The sequence below is a fragment of the Myxocyprinus asiaticus genome, chromosome 24, assembly GCF_019703515.2.
Source record: "Myxocyprinus asiaticus isolate MX2 ecotype Aquarium Trade chromosome 24, UBuf_Myxa_2, whole genome shotgun sequence".
In the NCBI taxonomy this organism is placed as follows: Eukaryota; Metazoa; Chordata; class Actinopteri; order Cypriniformes; family Catostomidae; genus Myxocyprinus; species Myxocyprinus asiaticus.
Window position 1 is genome coordinate 33,092,745 of NC_059367.1, and position 22,159 is coordinate 33,114,903.

Here is a 22,159-nt window from a genome sequence, read left to right on the forward strand (position 1 = left end):
CTATTGGGTTAAGGTCTGGGCTCTGACTGGGCCACTCAAAAGGTGGATTTCCTTTTTTTGAAGCCATTCTGTAGTAGATTTACTTTGATGTTTAGGGTCATTGTCCTGCTGCATCATTTTTCCTTGATGATTGCAAGCGGTCCAGGCCCCGAAGCAGCAAAGTAGCCCAAATCATGATTTTCCCTCCACTGTAGTTCACTGTTAGTATGATGTTTTAATGTTGGTATGTGGTGCCCTTTTTACACCATATGTAGTGCTGCGTGTTCTTTCCAAAGAATTCAACCTTAGTTTCATCAGTCCACAAAATATTTTCCCAGTAGCATTGTGGAGTGTCAAGGTGGTCTTTGGCAAACTTCAGGCGTGCAGCAATGTTTCGTGCCATGAACACCATTCCTGTTAATGTTTTCTGTATAGTAGACACATGAACATAGATGTTACCCAGTTCCAATGATTCCTTCAATTCTTTAACTGTCACTCTAGGGTTATTTTTTTTCCCTCATTGAGCATTCTGCAGTGTGACCTTAGAGTCATCTTGGCTGGACGGCCACTTCTAGGGAGAGTAGCCACAGTACTAAATCATCTCCATTTATAGACAATTTGTCCAACTGTGGACAGATGAATATCTAAGCTCTTCAAAATAACTTTGTGACCCTTTCCAGATTTTTGCAAAGCAACCATTTCTTGATCTTAGGTCTTCTGAAATCTTTTCTTGTGAGGCATGGTCCACGTTAGTAGATGCTTTTTGTGAATAGCAAACTCAAAATGTTTGAGTGCTTTTTATAAGTCAAAGTAGCTCTAACCCACACCTCCAATCTCGTTACAATAATTGGATGCCAGGTTTGCCAACTCCTGACTCTAATTAGCTTTTTGTCATCTTTAGCCTAGGGGTTCACTTACTTTTTCCACAGCACTATGAATGTTTTATGGTATTTGTTCAATAAAGACATGAAAGATTATACTTGTTTTTGTGTTGTTAGCTTAAACACATTGTGTTTGTCTATACTTGTGACTTTAATGAAGATGAGATCACATTTTATGCCAATTAATGCAGAAAACCAGCTAATTCCAAAGGGTTCACATACATTTTCTTGCCACTTTATGTATTTCTTTGGTAAGTAGCCATGGAATAAGTGTGGTCCACTTCAAGTCAAGGTTCATTTTGCGATAATGACTGGTTGGCTGTACATTATCCCTTAATATAGACTTAACCTAGTCTAGCAATGCTATAGTAAGTAGCGACAAAAAGGATTAGTAATTCCAGCCTTACAGTTTGTCAGAAGAAATTTCAGAGTTCAGACTTCAAGCCAAAACTGTCCAGTCAACTCTTTCATAACTTCACTTGGGTTTTGTCTGTCTGTGCACTTTTGTCTGCCCCAAGTCTCTTCACCCCATGGGCAGTGGCACAGATGACAGCGGCATCGATCACAGCATGACATTGAAGCCAATCAACAGAGGAGGTTTACATACCCATCTCTCTCTATGGATTAAATGTGCTGGTCCTTCTCTTAGATGCTGATCCTGCTTACTTTTCAGAGTTGACACTGAAGCGATTTCCTTTATACAAAGAGGAGCCTGAACTTCAGTTGAAGTTACAAACTTGCTTTTGCTTTTTAGCTGAAAGGAAATTATTGGCCACATTCACACCAACATAATCACATGGGAAATCTACATGCTGCTTCCGAATGTTGCGTTTTTGCTCTAAAATTTAATTTTTAATGGTTAGGTTTAGGTTTGTGGTTTGGGTTAGGGAGTAGGGTTAATAAAATATGCATTCCTATTGACTGTATTAGGATACATCAATTACAACTAAAAATACAACTCACTTTTGGCACCACCTTGTGGACATTTCACTTCACAACACTTCCAGCTGGGAGCAGTAGTTCGTGTTTTGGGTGTCATCTATTTTTGTGTAATACAGGTGACAAGAAAAACTTTTATCATCTGTCAATTTGGTAGTAAACCAACATCTAAAAATGTTAATCTGCTGTTTTTAAACTGCCTTGCATTTCTAATTACTGCATTAAAACTAGTTATTCTGCTTGGTTCTGTTTACACTATACAGATTTAATGAAAATTAGTCTTTGAATCTTTTGGAAGTGAATTTGGTCGTGGAATGAGGTTGTCACTCCCTTAAATAACCAAACTGTGTACGGAATGGGATTAAACACTCAGAAAAGGAATGAAAACTGTATTTAGCTGCAGTATAAACGTGGCCGTTCACAGTCACACAAACTGAGGTGGTTTAATAAAAATATAAATGCTACACTGTAAATAGAAACTTATATAATGGCAATGCATGATGGTTTCATTTTCTTTCTGGCTTTTTATATCATGCATCTAATAGAAAATAAGCCCAATAATTATTTAATGGATAAGAAAATTAAGTTGTGGAATAAATCAATGAATGTTAAAATTCTAGCTTTCAGTCAGAACATGCATTGTGTTTCAGTAAGCCATTTCATTTCAAAAGTCTCTCTCATTTTCTCTGTATTGGTGTTTTAGGTGGTTTGGCCGGGGCGATCAGTACTCCTGCCCCCACTTCATCCCCCAGTCAATCACGAGATTCCAGTGGAGGAGATGGCAGTGCCCTGGAGAATGGGGTCGGACACCGTAGAAGTGCACGGGTGACAGGGCCTGAAAACTGGGGAATGATGTACAGTGACTCAGGGAATCCCTACTACAAAGTGTAAGAATGTTAATGATCAGTATGTGAAGAATATGTCCTTAAAGGGATAGTTCACCCAAAAAAGAAAATTCTCTCATCATTTACTCACACTCATGCATTCCCAGATGTGTATTACTTTCTTTCTTATGCTGAACACAAACAAAGATTTTTAGAAGAATATTTCAGCTCTGTTGGTCCACACAATGCAAGTGAATGGTGGGGAGAACTTTGAAGGTCCAAAAATCACAAAGGCAGCATAAAATAATCCATAAAACTCCAGTGATTTAATCTGTGTGTTCAGAAGAGATATGATAGGTGTGGATGAGAAACAGGTCAATATATAAGTCCTTTTTACCATAAATCTTCACTTTCACTTTCAAATTTTTAAAGTGGAGATTTATAGTTAAAGTGAAAAAGGAGATTTATGGTAAAAAAGAATTTTAAGGTGCACTAAATTAAGGTTAATTTAAGGTGCAATAAATTAAGAGCAATTTTGAAACATATGTATAAAATCATAACAAATCACATGAGATGAGATATCCAGTCATACCAGTAACCTTTTAAAAGCTGTTTTATTCTATGTTATGTTAGAATCATTCTATGTAAGAATCAACGTGACCAGCCAAACAGTACTCACTTAATCTGAGTAACCGTCCTGTTATTTGACACTTTCGCTCATTTATTAAAGTAATTATGGCTGAATATGAATAGTAAATGTCTACAATGGCATCTGTTACTGAAAACGACTGTGTTTGAATGATGCTGCATCCAAGCCACTAGGTGTCAGTGTAAGTCCAAGATGACAAATTAAAAAAATTACTGAATGCATTTTTAAATATTGATCTGTTTCTCACCTACACATATATCGATCGCTATGTCATTTCAGCGGGTAGTTCAGAGTTGTGGCAGGAGGGACACAACGTCTCATTCCCTCCATCAGGGAACGGAGGTTACGACAGTAACCGAGACGTTCCCCTTCTGTCACTCACTCGACATGTGTTGATGTAGTGACACTAGGGGTCCCTATACAAAACGCTTCGACTAACTGAACTGTGTTACGTGGACTGGCGGTGCGAGACTGGCAGACTTCTGCATGCCTCGTAGCCAGTGCATCCAGCCGTCACGTAACTTCCCCCAACGCTCTTACAGGTGTCAAATGGTCCCCTGCACCTCGGGGACAAGTCGACTACCCAAAATTAGGGACCGGCTGACCCAGCCGCGGCCTCTTCTCTTTTTACTCCCCAAAAGGAACAAAATCGTTCAGCTGGGGGCCATATAGGGTCCATTCATCGGGGGGTGTCCCTCCCAAGGGTCTTCACCACAGGGGAGGGGAAAGGCGCTATGCACAAGTGGTACACCTGGCCAGCTGTCCCGGAACTTACCTGTTCATACCTGACAACACATGGGACGAGACTGGCTCAACCCGGAGATTATAGAATCTCACAATGGTGTTGAGTGTTGCCCAGCCCGCTGCTCTGCGGATGTCTGCTAAAGAGGTGCCATTGGTCAGAGCCCAGGAGGCTGCCACACTCCTAGTAGAGTGGGCTTGTAGCCCCAAGGGGGGCAGCACATCCTGGGCGTGATACGCCATAGTGATGGCATCAATGACCCAGTGGGCGATCCTCTGTTTGGAGACAGCGCTCCCTTTCCGCTGTCCACCAAAGCAGACAAAGAGCTGCTCGGAGCTCCTAAAGCTCTGCATGTGATCCAAATAGATGTGCAAAGCATGCATCAGACACAGCAACGCCAAAGCTGGGTCTGCCTCCTCCTGGGGCAGCACTTGCAGGTTCACCACCTGATCCCTAAATGGGGTTATGGGAACCTTGGGCACATAGCCTGGTCGGGGTCTCAGGATCACATGAGAGTAACCCGGACTGAAGTCCAGGCACGTTTCGCTGACAGAGAACGCCTGCAGGTCCCCTACCCTCTTGATGAAAGTGAGTGCAGTCAGGAGGGCAGTCTTCAAAGAGAGTGCCTTTTGCTCCACTGACTCCAGGGGCTCAAATGGAGATCCCAGTAGGACCGGAAGGACCACAGAGAGGTCCCACGAGGGGATGAGATGCGATCTGGGGGGTTTAACCTCCTAGTGCCTCTCAGGAACCTGATGATCAAGTAGTGCTTCCCTAAATACTTACCGTCTACTGCATCGTGATGTGCCTATATTGCGGCTACATACACCTTCAAGGTGGAGGGGGACAGCTGCCTCTCCAGTCTCTCCTGCAGGAAGGAAAGCACTGATCCGACTGCGCATCTCTGGGGGTCTTCGCAACGGGAAGAACATCACTTAGCGAACAGACGCCACTTCAGGGCATACAGGCACCTCGTAGAGGGAGCCCTGGCCTGAGTGATTGTGTCTGCCACTGCAGGTGGTAGGCCACTTAGGTCTTCCGTGTCCCATCCAAGGGCCAGACATGGAGGTTCCAGAGGTCTGGAAGGTGCCCCATCCCTGAGAAAGAAGGTCCTTCCGCAGGGGAATTCGCCGGGGGGGGGGGCTGTTGCGATGAGCGTGAGGTCCGAGAACCAAGTCTGGGTGGGCCATTAAAGTGCTACTAGGACGACCTGATCCTTGTCCTCCCTGACCTTGCACAACGTCTGTGCAGTAGACTCACTGGGGGGAACGCATACTTGCGTAGCCCTGGGGGCCAGCTGTGTGGGAGCCTCGGTCAGAGCATACCAGAGCGGGCAGTGGGAGGATGCGAACAGGTCCACCTGTGCTTGACCGAATCAACTCCAAATCAGCTGGACAACCTGAGGGTGGATCCTCCACTCTCCCCTGAGCGTGACCTGCCACAATAGCGTGTCCGCTGTGCTGTTGAGGTTGCCCGGGATGTGAGTGGCTCACAACAACTTGAGTCGCTGCTGACTCCAGAGGAGGAGACGGCGGACGAGTTGTGACATGCGACGAGAGCACACACCGCCTTGGCAGTTGATGTACGCTACCATTGCCATGTTGTCCGTCCGGACCAACACGTGCTTGCCCTGGATCAACGGCAAAAGCCTCCGCAGGGCGAGCGATACTGCCAGCAACTCGAGACAGTTGATGTGCCAACTCAGTCACGGACCAGTCCAAGGACCGGCGGCTGCGCACCCGTTGCACACGGCGCCCCAGCCATGCTTGGAGGCATCCATCGTAACCACGATGTGCCTGGAGACCTAGGGAACCCCTGCCCTAGGGGAACCCCTGCCCATAGAAACGCCAGGTCGGTCCAAGGGCTAAACAGATGGCGGCAGACCGGCGTGACGAGCACGCGGTGTGCGCCATGGCGCTATGCCCATCTCGGGACTTGAGTCTGAAGCCAGTGCTGAAGCAGTCTCATATGCATCAACCCGAGTGGCGTGACCGCCGCTTAGGATGCCATATAACCCAGGAGCCTCTGAAATAATTTCAGTGGGACAGACATTTTCCACCTGAATGCTCTCAGACAGTTCAGCACCAACTACGCACGCTCACTCGTGAGGCGCGCCATCATTGAGACTGAGTCTAACTCCATGCCGAGAAAAGAGATGCTCTGAACCAGGGAGAGCTTGCTCTTTTCCCAGTTGGCCTGAAGCCCCAACCGGCTGAGGTGCCTGAGCACCAGGTCCCAGTGCACACACAACAAGTCCCGTGAGTGAGCTAGAATCAGCCGGTCATTGAGATAATTGAGGATGTGAATGCCAACTTCCCTTAATGGGGCATGGGCTGCCTCTGCAAACTTCCTGAGGGTGCAAGGTGACAGGGACAGACCGAAGGGGAGGACCTTGTACTGGTACGCCCAGCCCTCGAAAGCAAACCACTGGAAGGGTCTGTGTCGAGGTAGAACCGAGACATGGAAGTACACATCCTTCAGGTCTACCGCCGCGAACCAATCTTGATGCCGGATGCTCGCCAAAATGCGTTTTTACATCAGCATCTTGAACGGGAGTCTGTGCAAGGACCGGTTCAGAACTCGCAGGTCCAAGATTGGCCGCAACTCACTGCCTTTTTTTGGGTACGATGAAGTAGGGGCTGTAAAAGCCCTTCCTCATCTCAGCTGGAGGAACAGGCTCTATCGCGTCCTTCCGTAGAAGGGACGCGATCTCCGCGTGCAAGGCAGCGGTGTTTTCGCCTTTCACCGAAGTGAAGCGGACGCCCTTGAACCTGGGCTGGCGCCTGGTGAACTGAATCGTGTAGCCGAGTCGGACGGACCTGATCAGCCACCGTGACGGGTTGGGGAGTGCGAGCCACGCCCCTAAGCTCCGAGCGAGGGGGACCAAGGGGACAATTGCGTCGGATGTATTTGCGGGTGGGGCCTCGCGATGGGGCAGAGCCTGAGGTGCCAATCGTGGCTATGCTGAGTCCAGGAACATCGAAGCACTTACCTGGCTCCTTACACCCACTGTAGGAGCGGTCTGGGAGGGGGGAGGAGGGGAATTGTCCTCACGACCCATCGTGACCGTCGTGTCGAGGGTGGGATTGTGCCACAGCTTGGCGCGTGGGGGCAGGAGGCCCGCCTCCGAGGCGTCGTACCTGACAAAAAGAAACGGTGCCCGGTGGTTGTGATAACGACGGCCGTGGACGCCGACTGTGTGACCCAGGAAGTGAGGAAACCTCTCTTTTCTTGAAAATGTGGGTACCGCAGCCGCTGGGATGGCTTTCCCTCTGACAAAAGAAAGCCACAACCGCAACGTTGCCATGGTCATGCTCTCGCAATGAGGACACGAACCATCCATGAAAGATGTCTCTGCGTGGGAAGCACCCAAACACGTGAGACAGTGATCATGGCCGTCAGAAGCGGAGAGATAGCGACCACATCCAGGAATAATACACAAATGAAAAGTCATCTTGAAAAAGACATTTTCGTAAGTGCCACACTTTTAGTAGAAAATATTCTCTTTATGAGGAAAGAATATACTCTTTTAGCTGCTGAAGCACCCAGGGGTGTTCTCTGCACAACGCAGGTGCAAGAGGGGGAGAAACTGCTGTAACGCGCTGTAAATCCATCAGCTTCACTCGATATAGAGGTGAATGGATCGGCAAAGTAATTCAGCTCGCTGAACACAACCGTTCGGCTCCGAAGAAAATATCTGAATGAGTGGTTGCAAGCCAGCTCCTTTTATACCCGTATGTCCAGGGAAGTGGCATGCAAATTCCACTCACCAGTTCCCATTGGCTTTTTCTCAAAGATCAGAGGTGTTTGGGGCTCCCAAAGGCGACCCCTAGTGTTACTACATTGACACAACATCAAGTGAATGACAGAAGGGGAACCAAAGTTTAAAGCACTAAAATCTTTACTAAACAATCATTAACAGTTATAATGTACAATCATAATAGAAAATATAGTTATCCTTTGTAGTACTTAATGCAATAATGAGCAACTAGTGAATAATGCAATGTATACTATATAAATTTGTAGGTTCTACTAGTTGTTTAGATCAGTTTTACTATCAGAAATAATTAATAATTTTTTCTTTAGTTATTAATTAATATTTAAATTAAATAATAGAATCTAACTCATTAAAGCCTCATACGGGGCACCAGTAAATGTAGTGCGCTACGTTCAAGAGCGGGTTTGGTTATTAGCAATAATTAATAATTATCAAAGATAATCATCAATTATTAAAATCAATAGATCATTGATTTGAATCAGTGTTAGCTCTTTTAATCCTTCACATCAACAATCAAAGATAACCATCAAATTCAATAGAATATTAATTATTATCAAAGATAATCATTAATTATTAAAATCAGTGGAACATTGATTAGAATTAACACTAGCTTATTGATCCTTCAAATTCAGCAATCATCTAAGATAATTGTCAATTATCAAAATCAATAGAATATTAATAAGGATTAATATCACCGGGGCACCACCCTGGTATCAGGGACTAATAACCAGATAGTATAACAGTCTATTAGATTGTTCTCTTAGAAAAATCGACATCCGAAGAATATTGACCTTCGAAAAGAAACAATGAAGGCTTGAATCTGAGCACTGACATCCCCTGTCAGCATTTGACACAGGTGTATGCAAAACAAACCAAAACACTACTCTTTGAAATATAACAAAGTTTATTTATGCAGTAATATCAATTAATAATCAATACAGTGCAGTCAATAAACTTCCAACTTCCAACTACAAACTAAACAGTGATATGATTAGATATGGTAACCAAAATAAGCCTATAACACGAGAGGAAGGTAGGTGTGTTTGTGTGTGTGTGTGTGTGTGAATGTGTGTGTGTAAGGTGTGACGCTCACAAAATTATGGATGTGACCCTCGTGGAGAGTACGTCATGCGAGATTTCCGGCCAGAGAATATGGCCGCGAATGTGGGCGGAGAGAAGCCGGCTAATGGCGTCTGCCCATTTACCCCGTGTCTCCGCTTGTACGATAACTTAGGGACAAAGCTGAGCTTTATCACGAAGTTTTGTACTAGCAAAAAGTGTGTGCGAGAATGTTTGTGAGGGGTTGCGTGTGCGTGGTTAGTACGAGAGAGAGAGAATAAAGTGGCGGCACCAAAGCCGTTTTCGCAATCGTGGGAGAGAAAGCAGCTGTTAGTTTATCACTCAGAGACGCGGTGGATGGTCTTTGATTCTTTAATGGATAAACTCAGTGTGCCGGTCTCACCCGCGATGGTGGAAATACACAACAGTCCAATGTGGTTGGACTACAACACAGCAGATCTCATTCGTGATAACAGTACATTACAGTAATACCTTGAGTATTATTAGCAGCAATGAGCGGACTCAGCGGTCTGTAAACTGTACAAGCAATAACCTTGATACACAAGAATAACACACTATAATATTCTATCTCTGCCCAGACGTAAACCTCTTACTTGAATCGTATGAGGACGCAGACAAATGTGTGTTCATCCGTCCTTTAACTCCGACTCGGTTCCTCGAGGCTCGGGTGATGACGGGAGGCCATTTCCTTGCTCTGTTGGCGGGCGGTACAGCTGCTGATTCTCGGTGGGCTGGCGGAGAAATCAGCAACGTTGACTTGATTGAAGAGGGAAGAGAAATCTTTTCTCTTCACTTCTGCAGGCAAACGGATGACGATGCGGATTGCTCGGCCGTCTCCTTCTGATCCGTTAGAGTGTTCGGTGGAACACAGAGTAATCTCAACTCATCCAGCGAGATGGAGATTGTATGGCCACAGTTTCAAGTCGGTTGTTACTTCCTTGTGCCACGAGGCTACACCTGAGAGCAGCGATAAGCTGCATCTACACATGGTGAGCAAAGTTGCTGGAAGCAAATCCCGGAAGCATCTCAGAGGTATTTCTACTCCTGATGACGTCGTGGTTGAGGGGCATTCTGTCGTGTGCCACATCCAATAGGAGTTGAGAGTTCGATCCTTTAGTGAGCAAGGCTTCATGGGATTTGTAGTCTGTTTTGGACTCCCTTTGTTTGATTTTGGCACAGTTTTTATCAGTAAGATTTATGACTTGTGTGTGGGCCTCAGTTAGGTTTTACAACTGTGTTAGGCCTGCCTTTGTCTTCTATCTGAATACATGAGGCCCAACAAATTACAATATATAATACATTACATAAGTTATGCATTATTAAATTTCCACTACACTTTTTTTTCTCCCATTTTTCTCCCCAATTTGGAATGATCAATTCCCAATGCTCTCTAAGTCCTCATGGTGATGTAGTGACTTGCCTTTTGGGAGCTAGACAGCCCAAGGACCCATTCACTTCCATTGTATGGAAAAGAGCAGCCTGGACAATTAGAAAGAAAGTCATACAACATGAGAGTGAGTAAATAATGACAGAATTTTCAGTTTTGGGTGAACTCTCCCTTTAAGTGTGTTGGTGTTTTTGCCCAACTGTTTTCCTACAGGCAAGTAGTGTGATTAACTTATATCACAACACTGACATCTTGTGGTATGTGTTTGTCCTGCAGTCCTCAGCTAAACCCATCCTCTTGGCTTAACCACCAAACTCACAGCAGAGAGAATGTCTGCATGACTGAATGTAAGATTTTACTCATCTATTCTATTCTATTCTATTCTGTTCTGTTCTATTCTATTCTATTGCTTTTTGCCTTGTCAGTTTTGTTCAGATTCAGGTCATTCAACAGTTTTATGTCAAATATTTTATACACTGTACATGCGGTAATTTTTTTTTATAAATAAACCATTCTAATTAATAATAAGAACTATATTAAACACTACTTCCTGTGTTGCTGAGAGCCTGCTACACCAGCCATGCAGACAGATTTGCATAGTTGTGTCAGTTACGTTAGGCTAAATGTTTAGTATCAGGTTTATTTTCCTGTGTCCTTTTGTGATTTATTGGGAGGAGCAGAACCAGCTCAGCTCTGGAAGTGGCAAGAAATAGGAAGAGTCCATCATAAACAATTCTGCACACCCTTTATACATTTTATTTACATTTATGCATTTGGCACGTGCTTTTATCCAAAGCACTTACAGTGCACTTATTACAGGGACAATCCCCCCAAAGCAACCTGGAGTTAAGTGCTTTTCTCAAGGTGGCTGTTGGGATATATATATATATATATATATATATACAGGTGCATCTCAATAAATTAGAATGTCATGGAAAAGTTCATTTATTTCAGTAATTCAACTCAAATTGTGAAACTCGTGTATTAAATAAATTCAATGCACACAGACTGAAGTAGTTTAAGTCTTTTGTTCTTTTAATTGTGATGATTTTGGCTCACATTTAACAAAAACCCACCAATTCACTATCTCAAAAAATTAGAATATGGTGACATGCCAATCAGCTAATCAACTCAAAACACCTGCAAAGGTTTCCTGAGCCTTCAAAATGGTCTCTCAGTTTGGTTCACTAGGCTACACAATCATGGGGAAGACTGCTGATCTGACAGTTGTCCAGAAGACAATCATTGACACCCTTCACAAGGAGGGTAAGCCACAAACATTCATTGCCAAATAAGCTGGCTGTTCACAGAGTACTGTATCCAAGCATGTTAACAGAAAGTTGAGTGGAAGGAAAAAGTGTGGAAGAAAAAGATGCACAACCAACCAAGAGAACCGCAGCCTTATGATTGTCAAGCAAAATTGATTCAAGAATTTGGGTGAACTTCACAAGGAATGGACTGAGGCTGGGGTCAAGGCATCAAGAGCCACCACACACAGACATGTCAAGGAATTTGACTACAGTTGTCGTATTCCTCTTGTTAAGCCACTCCTGAACCACAGACAATGTTAGAGGCGTCTTACCTGAGTTAAGGAGAAGAAGAACTGGACTGTTGCCCAGTGTTCCAAAGTCCTCTTTTCAGATGAGAGCAAGTTTTGTATTTCATTTGGGAACCAAGGTCCTAGAGTCTGGAGGAAGGGTGGAGAAGCTCATAGCCCAAGTTGCTTGAAGTCCAGTGTTAAGTTTCCACAGTCTGTGATGATTTGGGGTGCAATGTCATCTGCTGGTGTTGGTCCATTGTGTTTTTTGAAAACCAAAGTCACTGCACCCGTTTACCAAGAAATTTTGGAGCACTTCATGCTTCCTTCTGCCGACCAGCTTTTTAAAGATGCTGATTTCATTTTCCAGCAGGATTTGGCACCTGCCCACACTGCCAAAAGCACCAAAAGTTGGTTAAATGACCATGGTGTTGGTGTGCTTGACTGGCCAGCAAACTCACCAGACCTGAACCCCATAGAGAATCTATGGGGTATTGTCAAGAGGAAAATGAGAAACAAGAGACCAAAAAATGCAGATGAGCTGAAGACCACTGTCAAAGAAACCTGGGCTTCCATACCACCTCAGCAGTGCCACAAACTGATCACCTCCATGCCACGCCAAATTGAGGCAGTAATTAAAGCAAAAGGAGCCCCTACCAAGTATTGAGTACATATACAGTAAATGAACATACTTTCCAGAAGGCCAACAATTCACTAAAAATGTTTTTTTTATTGGTCTTATGATGTATTCTAATTTTTTGAGATAGTGAATTGGTGGGTTTTTGTTAAATGTGAGCCAAAATCATCACAATTAAAGAACCAAAGACTTAAACTACTTCAGTCTGTGTGCATTGAATTTATTTAATACACGAGTTTCACAATTTGAGTTGAATTACTGAAATAAATGAACTTTTCCACGACATTCTAATTTATTGAGATGCACCTGTATATATATATATATATACACACTACCAGTCAAAAGTTTTGAAACACGACTAAAATGTTTCTCATGATCTTATAAATCTTTTGATCTGAAGGTGTATGCTTAAATGTTTGAAATTAGTTTTGTAGACAAAAATATAATTGTGCCACCATATTAATTTATTTCAATATAAAACTAAAATGTAATTAAAAAAAAGTTTTTGAAATGGTTGACTTGGACCAAATAATAAAGAAAAGCAGCCAATAAGTGCCCAACATAGATGGGAATCGTACCTTGTCAGCGTCCTTTGACTTGATCAGGTTGAGCCAAAGGTGGTGCTCCTGGACCACCAGGGTTTACATCGCCTGCAGGAGAGCCATGGCATGCAGGGCGGAGGCGGCCTGTCCAGCAGCACCGTAGGCCTTAGCTGTTTAAAAAGCATCCCAGGGTGATACCTCAAGAAGTTGGTTGAGAAAATGTCAAGAGTACATGTCTGCAAATTCTAGGTAAAGAGTGACTACTTTGAAGATGCTAAAATATAACACAGTTTTGATTTATTTTGGATTTTGTTTAGTCACAACATAATTCCCATAGTTCCATTTATGTTATTCCATAGTTTTGATGACTTTACTATTATTCTAAAATGTGAAGAAAAAAAATTATAATAAAGAATAAGTGTTTCAAAACTTTTGACCGGTAGTGTATTTCAGGACCCTAAAAGCTAGCAATAAATGACTGTGTCTAAAACAGGCTGGTAAATAGCATAACTAATATTATATTTTACAGCAGTGTAAGGAAACTACCAAATATTATTTACTAAGATCAGGAGAAAGTGGCCAGCAGAAAGTTTCAGCCCAGCAGTCTGTTAGAAATACATCATTGATAAATGTAGAGGGTGGTATAACCACACATATTTCACATTTGAGGTGTGAGAGGGTCATAATGGCTTCTAAATACTTGCGTGCTTTAGTTATGTGTTTTTATTTTTTGGGAGAAATGCTATGGTACAATGCTACAATGGTTTGTGTGACTCCATTGTTCTACATGTTTTATATAAAAATTTGGACGGGCTTGGACATGCGAATACATACATTTACTGTTGCTTCTCCTACTTCATGTTGAACCTTTTCCATTACATTCGCTTCTCCTTCATAAAATGCCATATATTTTTTTCTCTTCTAGTGCAATGCTCGACTTTGCACCATCCATCTTTTGTTAAATTGTGCATTTTCACTTTTCTCCCAAGAGTCTGGCTGTCAGTCGAGCATCATGTTTACACCTGACATTATCCTCTCTCTCTCTCTCTCTGTTGTTTTCTGCTTTTTAGTGGTAGAGTTTACAGATCAGCCAAGTGAATTGAAAGGCTTCACTGTTCACACTCGTCTGTGTAAGGGCCCACGGGGCTTTGGCTTTAACATTGTGGGTGGCAGCAGGCCGAGGGAGTTCCTGCAGATTTATAGCATCACTCCTGGAGGACCTTCAACACTTAACACAGGTAACCACCCATATCACACTTCACACACCTACTGCGCTAGAGCACTGCGGTTAACCTGTAACCCTAGACCTAACCCTACCCCAATCCTTACCCTAACCCTTAACCCCTAAACCTACTCGTACCTCAACCTCAGTAGCAGCAAATGTGAATCTTGTGAGAATTTGGCAGAACAAATTGTAGTTACACAATAAATACAGTTGAAGTCAGAAGTTTACATATACCTTTGCCAAATACATTTAAACTCAGTTTTTCACAATTTCTGACATTTAATCGTAGAAACATTCCCTGTCTTAGGTCAGTTAGGATCACTACTTTATTTTAAGAATGTGAAATGTCAGGGGGCCTGGGTAGCTCAGTGAGTACTGACGCTAACTACCACCCCTGGAATCTGAGTGACTCCAGCCAGGTCTCCTAAACAACCAAATTGGCCCAGTTGCTAGGGAGGGTAGAGTCACATGGGGTATCCTCCTCGTGGTCGCGATGAGTGGTTCTTGCTCTCAATGGGGCGCATGGTAAGTTGTGCGTGGATCGCGGAGAATAGCATGAGCCTCCACATGCTGTGAGTCTCCGCAGTGTCATGCACAGCGAGCCACGTGATAAGATACCACCCAGATTGAGGTGAGTAACTGCGCCACCATAAGGACCTAGTAAGCAGTGGGAATTGGGCATGCCAAATTGGGGAAAAAAGGGGATAAAATAAAAAAATAAAATAAAAAAGAATGTGAAATGTCAGAATAATAGTAGAGAGAATGATTTATTTCAGCTTTTATTTCTTTCATCACATTCCCAGTGGGTCAGAAGTTTACATACACTTTGTTAATATTTGGTAGCATTGCCTTTAAATTGTTTGTACTTGGGTCAAAATGTTTTGGGTATCCTTCCACAAGCTTCCCACAATAAGTTGCTGGAATTTTGGCCCATTCCTCCAGAAAGAACTGGTGTAACCGAGTCAGGTTTGTAGGCCTCCTTGCTCGCACACACTTTTTCAGTTCTGCCCACAAATATTCTATCGGATTGAGGTCAGAGCTTTGTGATGGCAACTCCAATACCTTGACTTTGTTGTCCTTAAGCCATTTTGCCACAACTTTGGAGGTACACTTGGCATCATTGTTTGGAAGACCCATTTGCAACCGAGATTGAACTTCCTTGGCTGATGTCTTGAGATGCTGCTTTAATATATCCACATAATTTTCATTCCTCATGATGCCATCTATTTTATGAAGTGCATCAGTCCCTCCTGCAGCAAAGCACCCCCACAACATGATGCTGCCACCCCCATGCTTCACGGTTGGGATGGTGATCTTCGGCTTGCAAACCTCACCCTTTTTCCTCCAAAAATAACTATGGTCATTATGGCCAAAGAGTTTGATTTTTGTTTTATCAGACCAGAGGACATTTCTCCAAAAGGTAAGTCCCCATGTGCACTTGCAAACTGTAGTCTGGCTTTTTTATGGTGGTTTTGGAGCAGTGGCTTCTTCCTTGCTGAGCAGCCTTTCAGTTTATGTCAACATAGGACTCATTTTTACTGTGGATATAGATACTTTTCTACCTGTTTCCTCCAGCATCTTCACAAGGTCCTTTGCTGTTGTTCTGGGATTGATTTGCACTTTTTGCACCAAACTACATTCAATTCTAGGAGACAGAATGCATCTACTTCCTGAGCGGTATGATGGCTGCGTGGTCCCATGGTGTTTATACTTGCATACTATTGTTTGTACAGATGAAAGTGGTACCTTCAAGCATTTGGAAATTGCTCCCAAGAATGAAACAGACTTGTGGAGGTCCACAATTTTTTTTTCCGAGGTCTTGGCTGATTTCTTTTGATTTTCCCATTATGTCAAGCAAAGAGGCACTGAGTTTGAAGGTAGGCCTGAAAATACATCAAGTCAAGTCATTTTTATTTGTATAGCACCTTTCACAACACACATCTTTTCAAATCAGCTTTACAGAAGATCAGGCATTAACAGAAGATAAAACTGTAATATCTATAATGTCTTAGAGTCATCATTGTGTAGTTTGATACAATATGATTGTGTATTGTTTAAAAATAAGTAATTAAATAATAATTGTATTTATAACCCCAGTGAGCAAGCTGAAGGCGACTGTGGCAAGGAACACTAAACTCCATAAGATGTTGGTTAATGGAGGAATATAACCTTGGGAGAAACCAGGCTCACTGTGGGGGCCAGTTCCCCTCTGGCTAACATCATGAAAATAATGCCAATATTACATATGTATAGTGCAAGTCATGGTTTAAAATTATTAAACTAAGTAAGTGTTAAGGGTCAGTGTTTAAAACAAAGATTTTGTAAGAACTGTAAGATTAATGACTAATGTCTTTGAAGTTCATCCTGGATTAACTGCAGAAGTTCATATAGATGCAATTGTCCTTGTTAGTTGGCTGATGAAGGTTTTTGTTGGCAATTAAATGATAGTCTATGTATTCCATTTCAAGAGTGTAGTCCATCATTAGACCGAGGTGATGTAGGCAAAGATCAGTTAGGTGCATCGCAGTTCAACCTGGCCGGTAATTTCGGTGAGGTCTATCCTAAGTCCAAGGTTCAGGCAATGGCATATGAAGTATCCCATGTCTTATGGTTGGAGTTGGCATCAGTTCATCTTCTGAAGTCCATCGTAATAGACTGAAGTGATGTTTGGCTGGCACCGGCTGCTGTCATCACACAGCAACACATAGCAGTGGAGTCCAACACCAAGCAGGAACGGAGCTGGATCTGGCCGGTTCTGGTGACCTCAGGATAGGAGTCCCGAGGTTGAGACAGGGAAACAAATAAAACAATATTAGCATAGATGCCATTCAGTTTATTGCAGAGGATCATGATCATTGTTTATGGTTCCAGCAGACCTAACTAAAGCAGCCTAATTGTGAGTTGAAGGATAAATTAGGTGTATGCCCGGCTAAATAGATGAGTGTGTCTGCATCTCGAACAGTGTTAGAGAGACTATTCCATAATTTAGGAGCCAAATATGAAAAGGATCTACCACCTTTTGTGGATTTTGATATTCTAGGAACTATTAACAAGCCAGAATTTTGCGATCGTAATGACCGTGATGGAATATAGCATGGTAGAAGGTCACTTAAGTACTTCAGAGCTAGACCATTCAAAGCTTTGTACATAGTTAACAGAATTTTAAAATTAATACGAAATTTAACAGGTAGCCAATGTAACAATGATAAAATGGGGCTAATATGATCACATTTCTTGGTTCTAGTCAGCATTCTGGCTGCTGCATTTTGAACCAATTGAAATGTATTTATTGATCTTGCTGGACATCCTCCCAGTAATGCATTACAATAATCTAATCTTGAGGTCATGAACGCATGAATTAGTTTTTCAGCATCAGCAATAGAGAGCATGTGTCGTAATTTTGCAATATTTCTTAGGTGGAAGAATGCTGTTCTACAAACATTGGTAATTTGATTTTCAAAGGACAGATTGGTATCAAATATAACACCTAAGTTCTTCGCTGTTGAAGATGATGTAACAGTACATCCATCGAGGGTCAAATTATATTTTAGCAGCTTATTTTTAGAGGTTTTTGGTCCAATAATTATTACCTCTGTTTTGTCGGAATTGAGTAGAAGTACATTTCTGGCCATCCAATCTTTTATTTCATTGATACACTCTGCTAATTTGGAGAATTGTGAAATCTCATCAGGTTTTGAAGAAATATAAAGTTGGGTATCGTCGGCATAACAGTGGAAACTTATTCCACGATTCCTGATAATATCTCCCAGGGGAAGCATATACAAGGAGAAAAGCAAAGGCCCTAAAACTGATCCCTGTGGCACTCCATACTTCACTTTTGTTTGGTTTGACAATTCATCATTTACATAGACAAAGTGGTAGCGGCCTGCTATATAGGACCTAAACCATGCTAATGCAACTCCACAAATGCCAACATAATTCTCCAGCCTATTCAAGAGAATGTTGTGATCTATCGTGTCGAATGCAGCACTAAGATCTAAAAGCACTAGAAGTGAAATGCAGCCGCGATCAGATGAAAAGAGCAGATCATTTGTAACTCTGATAAGTGCAGTCTCTGTACTGTGATAAGGCTTAAATCCTGACTGAAATTGTTCATATATACTATTTCTCTGTAGGAATGAACATATTTGGGAGGATACTACCTTTTCTAGTATTTTCCACATAAACAGGAGATTTGAAATCGGTCTATAATTAGGCAGTTCTCCAGGATCAAGTTGTGGCTTCTTAATAAGTGGTTTGATAACTGCCATTTTGAAGTTTCTTGGGACATGTCCTAAGGATAGTGAGGAGTTAATAATATTAAGAAGAGGTTCTGAGATTACTGGGAATACTTCTTTTAAGAGCTTGGTTGGTATTGGATCTAACAAACATGTTGTGGCTTTTGATGTTTCGATAAGTTTTGTTAGCTCTTCATGACCTATGACAGAGAAGGATTGAAGTTGTACATGAGGAAAATTATGAGACACTGTTTTCTGAGGTACTGTGACAGATGATTGCATAATTCCAATTTTATTTCTGATTATTTCAATTTTATCAGTAAAGAAATTCATGAAGTCATTACTATTGTGCTGTGACGGAATATCTGGTTAAGTCGATGATTTATTCCTAACCAATTTAGCCACAGTACTGAATAAACACCTAGGATTGTTGTGGTTATTTTCTATGAGTTTGCTAAAATATGCTGACCTGACTGCTTTTAGCCTGTCTGTAGCTACAGACACAATCCTTCCATGCTCCGCAGAATACCTCAAATTTTGTGTACTTCCACTTGCGCTCCTTTTTCCGAGCAGCTTTCTTGAGAGTATGAGTGTGATCATTGTATCATGGTGCAGGGCTTTTTTCTTTAATTTTCTTTAATCGAAGGGGGGTGACACTATCAAGAGTGCTAGAGATGACTGTATTTATATTTTCTGTTATTTCATCAAGTTCTTCTAGGCTTTGGGGTTTACTGAGTGTATGAGATAGATCTGGAAGATTATTAGTGAAGCTATCTTTAGTGGTCGAATGATAGCATGGTGTAGATTGAGTAACATTAGCTGATCGCAGCATACAAGAGACGAGGTAATGATTCGAGGTGTCATCGCACTGTGGCAGAATTTCTATATTATCAACATCAACTCCATATGACAGAATTAAATCTAGCGTATGAGTATGGTGATGAGTTGGTCCTGTTACATTTTGTCTGACTCCAAGAGAGTTGAGAATATCGATAAATGCTAATCCCAATGTGTCATTTTCATTATCTATGTGAATGTTGAAGTCACCAACAATTAAAGCTCTATCCACAGTGACTACATGATCTGATAAAAAAATGTGCAAATTCACCAAGGAAATCAGAATAAGGCCCGGGTGATCTATATACTGTAGCAAGGGTAAAAGACGACAGAGTTTTTTAAATTGATATCTATATCTGATGGTGTCACATTAAGCATTATTAGTTCAAAAGACTTAAATTTATATCCTGTCCACTGAGTAACACCAAAAACTTCACTGTAAACTGTAGCAACACCTCCTCCTCGACCCTTCAGACGAGGCTCATGTTTATAACAATAACCTGGGGGAGAAGATTAATTTAAACTAATATATTCATCCAGTTTAAGCCAGGTTTCAGTCAGAGCACATCCAAACAATGATCTGTAATAATTTCATTTACAATTAATGCTTTGGTAGAAAGAGATCTAATGTTTAGTAGCCCTATCTTTATATGGTGTTTATCTTTAATTTGTTTGTTTTTTCAAGTTTGACCTTAATCAAATTTTTTCTAAATGATTTAATGAGGGTTTTGTGTTAGGTAGTTCGGAGAACAGACACAGTCTCTATATGATATCTAGGAGATACAGTCTCTATGTGTTGTAGTTTATGTGACCTGTGTGACATCTCAAGGCAGCTAGCAGACGTTCGGATTAGCCAGTTTGTCTGCTTCCTGACCTGGGCCCCAGTTAGTAAAATACTATCATTATTAAGACTATGAGCCAAGTTACTAAAGAGGAGAGTGGCACCTTCCCTAGAGGCATGGAGTCTGTCTCTCTTTAGCAGGTCAGGTCTACCCCAAAAATTTAATTGTCTATAAATCCTATTCTATTCTCCAGACACCATTCAGACATCCAGCCATTCAGTGACACTAATCTACTATAAACATGACCACGACGAGCAGGAGGGGGCCAGAGCATATTACAGTGTCTGACATCGTTTTTGCAAATTGACGCACCTCTTTAACATTATCTCTAGTGATTTCCGACTGGCAAAGCCGGACATCATTAGTGCCGACATGAATAACAATTTTAGAAAATCTATGTTTAGCATTAGCCAGCACTTGAAAATTTGATTTGATGTCAGACGCTCTGGCACCCAAAATGCATTTAACAATAGTGGCTGGAGTCTCTATTTCCACGTTATAGAATCACCAATAAAAAGGGCTCTTTCAACATGATTCTTAGTGGGTGCATAACTGAGTGGGGAGAATCAATTGGAAACCCTAACAGGAACGGGAGAGTGGTGTCGCTTTGCTGAGCGAGTATGCCTCCGAGACGTCACCCAAACGCCCTGCTGCAGGGGCTCTAGAGCCGGAACCAAAGTGTGTGTGTTGCTCTCTGTACTGCCGGCATCCGAAACAGTGTCTACCGGCTTCTCTTTCACACAGACCTCCACTAGTGTTCGGATACGTGCCTCTAACTCATGAAACTTCTGCGTCAGCCTGACTAATTCCTTACATTTATCACATGTGAATCCCTCACTGCTGACGGAAGAGGCTATTGTAAACGTGACATGCAATGCAGGAAGAAATAACATGAGTGGATGCCATGACTTACTGCAGTTGTTTGTTGTTGTTGTTGTTGGATGTTCCTGAGTGATGAGGGTTTGAGATCGAAGTGAATCCCTCACTCAATTGTTTGTTGTTATGGTTGTTCTTGATAAGCGGTGCTTTGAGATGGATGCAATAATCCATGTAACACAGAGGAGAAAAAACGGGCGCGCACTGTAAAATGCACGCAGTTTAATTGCAATAAAAATAGAAAGCTGATTAACGTGGAAAATGCATGCAGTTGAATTGCAATAAAAGAATAATGCTGGGGAAAACCCGATGTGCGCTGAAAAATGGCAGATGTTAAGGATTAAAGGCTGAAAACAGATAGATAAGCGATGCTAAAACATGAGCAGCAACAGGTAAAATCCGCACAGATAAACAGTAAAAAAGTGGAAAAACCCGAAACACGCGGTAATATGACAAAGGATAAAAAGACGAACGTATGAGAATAAGAATAAGCAATGCTAAGCAGGCTGCAAACACTCGTGCAGCATGCAGTCAGGAACAGGAAGCCCAGTGACATCAATGGGGTCTCAGGAATAGGAATAGTTCACCCAAAACATTTCTATGTACAGGCAGGATTGAGAAAGTCCTCAAGTACATCCACAGGTACACCTCCAATTCAGTACATCTCCTATCAGAAGCTAAATGGCTAATTGTCTAAAGTCTTGACATCATTTTCTGGAATATTCCAAACTGCTTAAAGGCACAGTTAACTTAGTGTATGTAAACTTCAGACCCACTGGAATTGTAATATGGTCAATTAAAAGTGAAACAATCTGTCTGTAAACAATTGTTGGGAAAATTACTCATTTCATGCACAAAGTAGATGTCCTAAACGACTTGCCAAATCTATAGTTTGCTAATATTAAATCTGTGGAGTGGTTAATAAAATGAGTTTTAATGACTTCAACCTAAGTGTATGTAAACTTCTGACTTCAACTGTACATTGTATTGTATGTATTTTAAAGTTAGTACATAGTAGTTAAAGACACCTAATATAAAGTGGGACCTGTAAGAGTACCATAAAAGTAGATCATACAACATACTATATCTGAATCACTATATTCCAGATCTTGTAAGGCTGTTCCTGTAGCTGAACTGGAAGGACATGACACTAGCAATTCCAAAAT

At 42.0% G+C, this 22,159-nt stretch overlaps 1 protein-coding gene across 1 annotated transcript in view; it reads left to right on the forward strand.

Annotated features, from left to right (window-relative positions):
* Window positions 1-22,159, forward strand: part of LOC127414634 (membrane-associated guanylate kinase, WW and PDZ domain-containing protein 3-like) — a 171,909-nt gene that overhangs the window by 93,647 nt on the left and 56,103 nt on the right. The window contains exons 6-8 of the mRNA XM_051652813.1: window positions 2,503-2,686; window positions 10,536-10,606; window positions 14,046-14,213. Coding sequence (XP_051508773.1) covers window positions 2,503-2,686; window positions 10,536-10,606; window positions 14,046-14,213 — 423 coding nt within the window. The remainder of the gene's footprint in view (window positions 1-2,502; window positions 2,687-10,535; window positions 10,607-14,045; window positions 14,214-22,159) is intronic.